At 43.5% G+C, this 12,577-nt stretch overlaps 1 protein-coding gene across 1 annotated transcript in view; it reads right to left on the bottom strand.

Moving 5' to 3' along the window:
• Positions 1 to 12,577, bottom strand: part of LOC115154429 (sodium/potassium-transporting ATPase subunit beta-2-like) — a 32,875-nt gene that overhangs the window by 4,550 nt on the left and 15,748 nt on the right. Inside the window, exons 2-5 of the mRNA XM_029700625.1 lie at positions 1,121 to 1,249; positions 834 to 932; positions 480 to 685; positions 177 to 236 (exon numbers count right to left, since the gene is read on the bottom strand). Coding sequence (XP_029556485.1) covers positions 177 to 236; positions 480 to 685; positions 834 to 932; positions 1,121 to 1,249 — 494 coding nt within the window. The remainder of the gene's footprint in view (positions 1 to 176; positions 237 to 479; positions 686 to 833; positions 933 to 1,120; positions 1,250 to 12,577) is intronic.

Here is a 12,577-nt window from a genome sequence, read left to right on the forward strand (position 1 = left end):
TGTTGTTTTTGTCGCACTGCTTTGCTTTATCTTGGCCAGGTCACAGTTGTAAATGAGAACTTGTTCTCAACTGGCCTACTTGGTTAAATAAATGTAAAATTAAAATAAATAAAAAAGATACAAGATGGGTTAATTCTGAGAGAGGGGGGGACTGAAAGAGCGAGAGAGAGGCTCACCTTCGCTCCACAAGTGACAAAAGGAGCCTGGCTATCCTTTCCTGGCAACATCCCAATCACCTAGAGGGACAGAGACCTGTGTAAACCTGGCAGTTCCACCACCATCCCCACTTCATCCCTCCTTAAAGCACATCCATTCAACTGAGAAATGTTGGGATTCTCAAAACAATAAAACAAACAATTCTAAACTTTTCCAACATTGTTTGTATTTAATTGGTATGATCTCTTCCAGGCTCCCAACCGTTTCCTGCTCCATTCCCCTCTCCCTTACGTCTCCAAGCAACACCACAAGTCCCCCCATACCCGGTTCAGCTTGATGATGATGCATGGCTTGCCAGCCTGGTATCCATAGGTATGGTCATCGAGGCCAGAGCATTCTTGTAGAAGGGATCGGTTGAACTGGCAGGAGCGCTTGGGGTTGTTCTTCACATCACCACTGTCTGCCTGAAAAAAATACTGGTCCGGTGTGCACTCTTCATTCTTCTCAGCCTGCAGAGAGTTGTTGTAGGCTGGATGGGAGAGAATTACAGTTTAACATGTTGTTTTCCCCAATGGAAATGACATCAGACAGACAGACAGACAGACAGACAGACAGACAGACAGACAGACAGACAGACAGACAGACAGACAGACAGACAGACAGACAGACAGACTCACAGGACAGGAAGTTGTCCAGGATCTTGGTATACATGTCCCAGCTCTCAGTGTTGTGGGTGTTGATCTCCATGGTGTCTCCCCTGGGTCTGATCATCATGCCTGGTGAAAAGAGAGAAAGAGGAGCGGGAGTGATTTTAGCCTTCATCATATGTATACAATACAATGTGTGATTGTCTGGGGTGTTCACGGCTATACAGTAGCAGTTGTAAAAATGTTAGTTTGTAATGTGAGGTTTAAGTGTATCAAAACCTCTTAAATGGTGGTATTGGTGTATTAGTGTATAATACCTGGTGTGCCAAGCCTGTCTTGCCAGGTGGGTTTGTGGTCATCCAAGGTCTGCAGCATGACGTACATGGTGAGGCAGAACATGCCTGCTAGGAAGATGTAGAACACTAGGTAGAAGAGCAGGATGAGGCCTGAGAGGGAGACACAGCCAGCACACAGACACAGTATTAACATCACACAAGTTCGAAGGAAACGCAACATTCAACGAAATATGGCATTGTCCAAAATGGCACCCTATTACCTATACACTGGGGCCATTACAGATTATGGCCATTCCATATTCCCCACTTATACAGAATAGGGTGCCATTTAATATTTTTCCCTATGTAAAAACAAAGCCTGAAAAGCTGAAAAGTGAAAAGTGGGTGTCTAAGACCCAAGACAATACTTAGTTTGACCACTTTCTGTCTTTATCACCCTATACCACTCTCTCTGTCTGTATCACCCTATACCACTCTCTCTGTCTGTATCACCCTATACCACTCTCTCTGTCTTTATCACCCTATACCACTCTCTCTCTGTCTGTATCACCCTATACCACTCTCTCTGTCTTTATCACCCTATACCACTCTCTCTCTGTCTTTATCACCCTATACCACTCTCTCTGTCTGTATCACCCTATACCACTCTCTCTGTCTGTATCACCCTATACCACTCTCTCTGTCTTTATCACCCTATACCACTCTCTCTGTCTGTATCACCCTATACCACTCTCTCTGTCTGTATCACCCTATACCACTCTCTCTGTCTGTATCACCCTATACCACTCTCTCTGTCTTTATCACCCTATACCACTCTCTCTCTGTCTGTATCACCCTATACCACTCTCTCTGTCTGTATCACCCTATACCACTCTCTCTGTCTGTATCACACTATACCACTCTCTCTCTGTCTTTATCACCCTATACCACTCTCTCTCTGTCTGTATCACACTATACCACTCTCTCTGTCTGTATCACCCTATACCACTCTCTCTGTCTTTATCACCCTATACCACTCTCTCTCTGTCTGTATCACCCTATACCACTCTCTCTGTCTGTATCACCCTATACCACTCTCTCTGTCTGTATCACACTATACCACTCTCTCTGTCTGTATCACACTATACCACTCTCTCTCTGTCTTTATCACCCTATACCACTCTCTCTCTGTCTTTATCACCCTATACCACTCTCTCTGTCTGTATCACACTATACCACTCTCTCTGTCTGTATCACACTATACCACTCTCTCTCTGTCTTTATCACCCTATACCACTCTCTCTGTCTGTATCACACTATACCACTCTCTCTGTCTGTATCACACTATACCACTCTCTCTGTCTGTATCACACTATACCACTCTCTCTGTCTGTATCACACTATACCACTCTCTCTGTCTGTATCACACTATACCACTCTCTCTCTGTCTTTATCATCCTATACCACTCTCTCTCTGTCTGTATCACCCTATACCACTCTCTCTGTCTGTATTACCCTATACCACTCTCTCTGTCTGTATCACACTATACCACTCTCTCTGTCTTTATCACCCTATACCACTCTCTCTCTGTCTTTATCACCCTATACCACTCTCTCTGTCTTTATCACCCTATACCACTCTCTCTGTCTTTATCACCCTATACCACTCTCTCTGTCTGTATCACACTATACCACTCTCTCTGTCTGTATCACCCTATACCACTCTCTCTGTCTTTATCACCCTATACCACTCTCTCTCTGTCTTTATCATCCTATACAACTCTCTCTATGTCTGTATCACACTATACCACTCTCTCTGTCTTTATTACACTATACCACTCTCTCTGTCTGTATCACCCTATACCACTCTCTCTGTCTGTATCACCCTATACAACTCTCTCTGTCTGTATCACACTATACCACTCTCTCTGTCTTTATCACCCTATACCACTCTCTCTGTCTGTATCACACTATACCACTCTCTCTGTCTTTATCAGCCTATACCACTCTCTCTCTGTCTGTATCACACTATACCACTCTCTCTCTGTCTGTATCACCCTATACCACTCTCTCTGTCTTTATCACCCTATACCACTCTCTCTGTCTTTATCACCCTATACCACTCTCTCTGTCTTTATCACCCTATACCACTCTCTCTCTGTCTGTATCACACTATACCACTCTCTCTCTCTGTCTTTATCACCCTATACCACTCTCTCTGTCTTTATCACCCTATACCACTCTCTCTCTGTCTGTATCACACTATACCACTCTCTCTCTGTCTATATCACACTATACCACTCTCTCTGTCTGTATCACCCTATACCACTCTCTCTGTCTGTATCACACTATACCACTCTCTCTCTGTCTGTATCACACTATACCACTCTCTCTCTGTCTTTATCACCCTATACCACTCTCTCTGTCTGTATCACCCTATACCACTCTCTATGTCTGTATCACACTATACCACTCTCTCTGTCTGTATCACACTATACCACACTCTCTCTGTCTGTATCACCCTATACCACTCTGTCTGTCTGTATCACCCTATACAACTCTCTCTGTGTTTATCACCCTATACCACTCTCTCTTTCTTTATCACCCTATACCACTCTCTCTCTGTCTGTATCACCCTATACCACTCTCTCTGTGTTTATCACCCTATACCACTATCTCTTTCTTTATCACCCTATACCACTCTCTCTCTGTCTGTATCACCCTATACCACTCTCTCTCTGTCTGTATCACCCTATACCACTCTTTCTCTGTCTGTATCACCCTATACCACTCTCTCTCTGTCTTTATCACCCTATACCACTCTCTCTCTGTCTTTATCACCCTATACCACTCTCTCTCTGTCTGTATCACCCTATACCACTCTCTCTGTCTTTATCACCCTATACCACTCTCTCTCTGTCTGTATCACACTATACCACTCTCTCTCTGTCTTTATCACCCTATACCACTCTCTCTCTGTCTGTATCACACTATACAACTCTCTCTCTGTCTTTATCACCCTATACCACTCTCTCTCTGTCTGTATCACACTATACCACTCTCTCTGTCTGTATCACACTATACCATTCTCTCTGTCTGTATCACACTATACCCCTCTCTCTGTCTGTATCACACTATACCACTCTCTCTGTCTGTATCACCCTATACCACTCTCTCTGTCTTTATCACCCTATACCTCTCTCTCTGTCTGTATCACCCTATACCACTCTCTCTGTCTGTATCACCCTATACCACTCTCTCTGTCTTTATCACCCTATACCACTCTCTCTGTCTGTATCACACTATACCACTCTCTCTGTCTTTATCACACTATACCACTCTCTCTGTCTTTATCACCCTATACCACTCTCTCTGTCTTTATCACCCTATACCACTCTCTCTGTCTGTATCACACTATACCACTCTCTCTGTCTGTATCACACTATACCACTCTCTCTGTCTTTATCACCCTATGCCACTCTCTCTCTGTCTGTATCACCCTATACCACTCTCTCTGTCTTTAACACCCAATACCACTCTCTCTCTGTCTTTATCACCCTATACCACTATCTCTTTCTTTATCACCCTATACCACTCTCTCTCTGTCTGTATCACCCTATACCACTCTCTCTCTGTCTGTATCACCCTATACCACTCTCTCTCTGTCTGTATCACCCTATACCACTCTCTCTCTGTCTTTATCACCCTATACCACTCTCTCTCTGTCTTTATCACCCTATACCACTCTCTCTCTGTCTGTATCACCCTATACCACTCTCTCTGTCTTTATCACCCTATACCACTCTCTCTCTGTCTGTATCACACTATACCACTCTCTCTCTGTCTTTATCACCCTATACCACTCTCTCTCTGTCTGTATCACACTATACAACTCTCTCTCTGTCTTTATCACCCTATACCACTCTCTCTCTGTCTGTATCACACTATACCACTCTCTCTGTCTGTATCACACTATACCATTCTCTCTGTCTGTATCACCCTATACCCCTCTCTCTGTCTGTATCACACTATACCACTCTCTCTGTCTGTATCACCCTATACCACTCTCTCTGTCTTTATCACCCTATACCTCTCTCTCTGTCTGTATCACCCTATACCACTCTCTCTGTCTGTATCACCCTATACCACTCTCTCTGTCTTTATCACCCTATACCACTCTCTCTGTCTGTATCACACTATACCACTCTCTCTGTCTTTATCACACTATACCACTCTCTCTGTCTTTATCACCCTATACCACTCTCTCTGTCTTTATCACCCTATACCACTCTCTCTGTCTGTATCACACTATACCACTCTCTCTGTCTGTATCACACTATACCACTCTCTCTGTCTTTATCACCCTATGCCACTCTCTCTGTCTGTATCACCCTATACCACTCTCTCTGTCTTTAACACCCAATACCACTCTCTCTCTGTCTTAATCACCCTATACCACTCTCTCTGTCTGTATCACCCTATACCACTCTCTCTGTCTGTATCACACTATACCACTCTCTCTGTCTGTATCACACTATACCACTCTCTCGGTCTTTATCACACTATACCACTCTCTCTGTCTGCATCACACTATACCACTCTCTCTCTGTCTGTATCACACTATACCACTCTCTCTGTCTTTATCACCCTATACCTCTCTCTCTCTGTCTTTATCACACTATACCACTCTCTCTGTCTGTATCACACTATACCACTCTCTCTGTCTTTATCATCCTATACCACTCTTTCTGTCTTTATCACCCTATACCACTCTCTCTGTCTGTATCACACTATACCACTCTCTCTCTGTCTATATCACACTATACCACTCTCTCTGTCTGTATCACACTATACCACTCTCTCTGTCTTTATCATCCTATACCACTCTCTCTGTCTGTATCACACTATACCACTCTCTCTGTCTTTATCATCCTATACCACTATCTCTGTCTTTATCACCCTATACCACTCTCTCTGTCTGTATCACACTATACCACTCTCTCTGTCTGTATCACACTATACCACTCTCTCTGTCTTTATCATCCTATACCACTCTCTCTGTCTGTATCATCCTATACCACTCTCTCTGTCTTTATCATCCTATACCACTCTCTCTGTCTGTATCACACTATACCACTCTCTCTGTCTTTATCATCCTATACCACTCTCTCTGTCTGTATCACACTATACCACTCTCTCTGTCTGTATCACCCTATACCACTCTCTCTGTCTTTATCACACTATACCACAGTCTCTGTCTTTATCACCCTATACCACTCTCTCTTTCTTTATCACCCTATACCACTCTCTCTGTCTGTATCATCCTATACCACTCTCTCTGTCTGTATCACACTATACCACTCTCTCTGTCTTTATCACACTATACCACAGTCTCTGTCTTTATCATCCTATACCACTCTCTCTGTCTTTATCACCCTATACCACTCTCTCTGTCTGTATCACACTATACCACTCTCTCTCTGTCTGTATCACACTATACCACTCTCTCTGTCTGTATCACCCTATACCACTCTCTCTGTCTGTATCACACTATACCACTCTCTCTGTCTGTATCACCCTATACCACTCTCTCTGTCTTTATCACCCTATACCACTCTCTCTGTCTTTAACACCCAATACCACTCTCTCTCTGTCTTTATCACCCTATACCACTCTCTCTGTCTGTATCACCCTATACCACTCTCTCTGTCTGTATCACACTATACCACTCTCTCTGTCTGTATCACACTATACCACTCTCTCGGTCTTTATCACACTATACCACTCTCTCTGTCTGCATCACACTATACCACTCTCTCTCTGTCTGTATCACACTATACCACTCTCTCTGTCTTTATCACCCTATACCTCTCTCTCTCTGTCTTTATCACACTATACCACTCTCTCTGTCTGTATCACACTATACCACTCTCTCTGTCTTTATCATCCTATACCACTCTTTCTGTCTTTATCACCCTATACCACTCTCTCTGTCTGTATCACACTATACCACTCTCTCTCTGTCTATATCACACTATACCACTCTCTCTGTCTGTATCACACTATACCACTCTCTCTGTCTTTATCATCCTATACCACTCTCTCTGTCTGTATCACACTATACCACTCTCTCTGTCTTTATCATCCTATACCACTCTCTCTGTCTTTATCACCCTATACCACTCTCTCTGTCTGTATCACACTATACCACTCTCTCTGTCTGTATCACACTATACCACTCTCTCTGTCTTTATCATCCTATACCACTCTCTCTGTCTGTATCATCCTATACCACTCTCTCTGTCTTTATCATCCTATACCACTCTCTCTGTCTGTATCACACTATACCACTCTCTCTGTCTTTATCATCCTATACCACTCTCTCTGTCTGTATCACACTATACCACTCTCTCTGTCTGTATCACCCTATACCACTCTCTCTGTCTTTATCACACTATACCACAGTCTCTGTCTTTATCACCCTATACCACTCTCTCTTTCTTTATCACCCTATACCACTCTCTCTGTCTGTATCATCCTATACCACTCTCTCTGTCTGTATCACACTATACCACTCTCTCTGTCTTTATCACACTATACCACAGTCTCTGTCTTTATCATCCTATACCACTCTCTCTGTCTTTATCACCCTATACCACTCTCTCTGTCTGTATCACACTATACCACTCTCTCTCTGTCTGTATCACACTATACCACTCTCTCTGTCTGTATCACCCTATACCACTCTCTCTGTCTGTATCACACTATACCACTCTCTCTGTCTGTATCACACTATACCACTCTCTCTGTCTTTATCACACTATACCACAGTCTCTGTCTTTATCATCCTATACCACTCTCTCTGTCTTTATCACCCTATACCACTCTCTCTGTCTGTATCACCCTATACCACTCTCTCTGTCTTTATCACCCTATACCACTCTCTCTGTCTTTATCACCCTATACCACTCTCTCTGTCTGTATCACACTATACCACTCTCTCTGTCTTTATCACCCTATACCACTCTCTCTGTCTTTATCACCCTATACCACTCTCTCTGTCTGTATCACCCTATACCACTCTCTCTGTCTTCATCACCCTATACCACTCTCTCTGTCTTTATCACCCTATACCACTCTCTCTGTCTGTATCACACTATACCACTCTCTCTGTCTTTATCACCCTATACCACTCTCTCTGTCTTTATCACCCTATACCACTCTCTCTGTCTGTATCACACTATACCACTCTCTCTCTGTCTGTATCACACTATACCACTCTCTCTGTCTTTATCACCCTATACCACTCTCTCTGTCTTTATCACCCTATACCACTCTCTCTGTCTGTATCACACTATACCACTCTCTCTCTGTCTGTATCACACTATACCACTCTCTCTGTCTGTATAACCCTATACCACTCTCTCTGTCTGTATCACACTATACCACTCTCTCTGTCTGTATCACACTATACCACTCTCTCTGTCTGTATCACACTATACCACTCTCTCTGTCTGTATCACACTATACCACTCTCTCTGTCTGTATCACACTATACCACTCTCTCTCTGTCTGTATCACACTATACCACTCTCTCTGTCTGTATCACACTATACCATTCTCTCTGTCTGTATCACCCTATACCACTCTCTATGTCTGTATCACACTATACCACTCTCTCTGTCTTTATCACACTATACCACAGTCTCTGTCTTTATCACCCTATACCACTCTCTCTGTCTTTATCACCCTATACCACTCTCTCTGTCTGTATCACACTATACCACTCTCTCTCTGTCTGTATCACACTATACCACTCTCTCTGTCTGTATCACACAATACCACTCTCTCTGTCTTTATCACCCTATACCACTCTCTCTGTCTGTATCACCCTATACCACTCTCTCTGTCTGTATCACACTATACCACTCTCTCTGTCTGTATCACACTATACCACTCTCTCTGTCTGTATCACACTATACCACTCTCTCTGTCTTTATCACACTATACCACTCTCTCTGTCTTTATCACCCTATACCTCTCTCTCTGTCTGTATCACACTATACAACTCTCTCTCTGTCTGTATCACCCTATACCACTCTCTCTGTCTTTATCACCCTATACCACTCTCTCTGTCTGTATCACACTATACCACTCTCTCTGTCTGTATCACACTATACCACTCTCTCTGTCTTTATCACCCTATACCACTCTCTCTCTGTCTGTATCACCCTATACCACTCTCTCTGTCTTTATCACCCTATACCACTCTCTCTGTCTGTATCACACTATACCACTCTCTCTGTCTGTATCACACTATACCACTGTAAAACCACCAAACCCAGGCCAATTGTACACCCCCCTATGGGACTCCCGGTCACGGCCGATTGTGACAGCCTGGGTCAAACCCGGGTCTGTAGCGACGCCTCAAGCACTGCGATGCAGTGCCTTAGGCCGCTGCTCCACTCGGGAGGCCAGAAAGGCTATTGTTTAAATCATCCGTTGGATTGACAACATAAAATCACCTCAGCTGCTAAATATTATATGATCATACAGCGGGTGGGATATACAATTTAGAGTAAAATATAATGAATTAAGCAGGTGAGTTGACTGAGCCTATCAATAGCCCTCCTTGCCTTCCACTGCCCTCTCAGCATGGACAACTGAGGCCAGTCCTGGAGCGTAGGCCTGCTGTGTCTCTGCTGGATAGGCCCCTTTGCGGAGCTCCACCCCTGGGCCCTGTCGACACCATAACCAAATGCCAAGAAAAAGCTTCTCCACAGGATACGGTTACAAACACTGGACCTTCTTGGTGAGTGAGGGTAAATGGTTGAGTGTGACGGTCTGCCAGTCCCCAGGGTGGGGAATCTACGTTGAAATGTAACCTCATAGAGAGGAGCGTAGGAGGAAAGGAGAGAAGAGCAGAGCGGCATCCTGTGGGGTGAGATGGAAAGGGCTGCTGTGGCACACAGTGCAAGAAGGAAAAACCCTGCTGAGTAATCACAGATAGTGTACAGGCCCTGCGTCTAGCCCTGGCTGAGACTATGGCTCTGGTCTAACCAATGCAGTGAGGGACTACCATCAGGGAGGATATTATTTATTTGACTTTATGGGGCGTCATGGTGACTAGATCCCCCCCCCCTTTGAGGAGACAGACTGAGTGTTGTGTGCAGACCCAGGTCAGGAGGAGTGTAGAGAGGGTCACCTTTCCCCTGGCCACACCAGGAGGGTATCCAGTTTACTAGCTATCCTGCCTGACCTCTCATCACCATGCCCCTCTCTCTTTCACTCTTCCTCCACCTCGCTCTTTTCATCCCCCCATCACAGGGAGAGTTGAAAGCAAATAATAAAATGGCGGGACAGAATAGTCTGGCAGCGTCCTACAATGGCAACATGGACGCCTTTGAAAAGAGGATAGTATTCAAAAATCAATGAATACTGTGGACGCTGCTTTGAATCTGTGAATGGAAAATATGGTAAGAATAAAATAATATGTATGTGCTGTGGCTGTTTTAATATTCATGTACTTTTGAAATTGCCAAGGGATCTAAGAACTATTTCCACACACACACGCACTTGCATATCCACAAGGAACAGTAGTGAATTTCTACCCCAGCTAATTTCAGCAGTGTGCGCTATCATAGAAAAAGTAGCAATTACATTAACTAGGGTCCTTTGTGCATGTGATTGGTCAATTTCTCTCATTCACTTTCACTTGTACAGTGCATTCGGGAAGTATTCAGACCCCTTTACTGTTACGTTACAGTCTTATTTTAAAATTGATTAAATTGTTTTTTCCCCTCATCAATCTACACACAATACCCCATAATGACAAAGAAAAAACAGGTTTTTGGAAATGTTTGCAAATGCATTAAAAAAAAAAGAAAACCGTAATTCATTACATAAAGTTGAAGTTGGAAGTTTACATACACCTTAGCCAAATACATTTAAACTCAGTTTTTCACAATTCCTGACATTTAATCCTAGTAAAAATTCCCTGTCTTAGGTCAGTTAGGATCACCACTTTATTTTAAGAATGTGAAATGTCAGAATAATAGTAGAGAGAATTATTTATTTCAGCTTTTATTTCTTTCATCACATTCCCAGTGGGTCAGAAGTTTACATACACTCAATTAGTATTTGGGATCATTGCCTTTAAATTGTTTAACTTGGGTCAAACGTTTCAGGTAGCCTTCCACAAGCTTCCCACAATAAGTTGGGTGAATTTTGGCCCATTCCTCCTGACAGAGCTGGTGTAACTGAGTCAGGTTTGTAGGCCTCCTTGCTCGCACAAGCTTTTTCAGTTCTGCCCACACATTTTCTATAGGATTGAGGTCAGGGCTTTGTGATGGCCACTCCAATACCTTGACTTTGTTGTCCTTAAGCCATTTTGCCACAACTTTGGAAGTATGCTTGGGGTCATTGTCCCTTTGGAAGACCCATTTGTGACCAAGCTTTAACTTCCTGACTGATGTCTTGAGATGTTGCTTCAATATATCCACATAATGGTGCCATCTATTTTGTGAAGTGCACCAGTCCCTCCTGCAGCAAAGCACCCCCACAGCATGATGCTGCCACCCCCGTGCTTCAAGGTTGGGATGGTGTTCTTCCAAACATAACGATGGTCATTATGGCCAAACAGTTCTATTTTTGTTTCATCAGACCAGAGGACATTTCTCCAAAAAGTACCATCATTGACCCCATGTGTAGTTGCAAACCGTAGTCTGGCTTTTTTATGGCGGTTTTGGAGCAGTGGCTTCTTCCTTGCTGAGCGGCCTTTCAGGTTATGTCGATATAGGACTCGTTTTACTGTGGATATAGAGACTTTTGTACCTGTTTCCTCCAGCATCTTCACAAGATCCTTTGCTGTTGTTCTGGGATGGATTTGCACTTTCACACCAAAGTACGTTCATCTCTAGGAGACAGAACACGTCTCCTTCCTGAGCTTATGACAGCTGCGTGGTCCCATGGTGTTTATACTTGCGTACTATTGTTTGTACAGATGAACATGGTACCTTCAAGCATTTGGAAAATTGCTCCCAAGGATGAACCAGACTTGTGGAGGTCTACAATTTTTTTTCTGAGGTCTTGGCTGATTTCTTTTGATTTTCCCATGATGTCAAGCAAAGAGGCACTGAGTTTGAAGGCAGGCCTTGAAATACATCCACAGGTACACCTCCAATTGACTCAAATTATGTCAATTAGCCTATCAGAAGTTTCTAAAGTCATGACATCATTTTCTGGAATTTTCCAAGCTGTTTAAAGGCACAGTCAACTTACTGTATGTAAACTTCTGACCCACTGGAATTGTGATACAGTGAATTATAAGAGAAACCTTTGCCAGCGATAACAGCCTCGAATATTCTTGGGTATGACTCTACAAACTTGCCACACCTGTATTTGGGGAGTTTCTCCCATTCTTCTCTGCAGATCCTCTCAAGCTCTGTCAGGTTGGATGGGGAGCATCACTGCACAGCTATTTTCAGGTCTTTCCAGAGA

Source organism: Salmo trutta, chromosome 19 (genome assembly GCF_901001165.1).
Source record: "Salmo trutta chromosome 19, fSalTru1.1, whole genome shotgun sequence".
NCBI lineage: Eukaryota > Metazoa > Chordata > Actinopteri > Salmoniformes > Salmonidae > Salmo > Salmo trutta.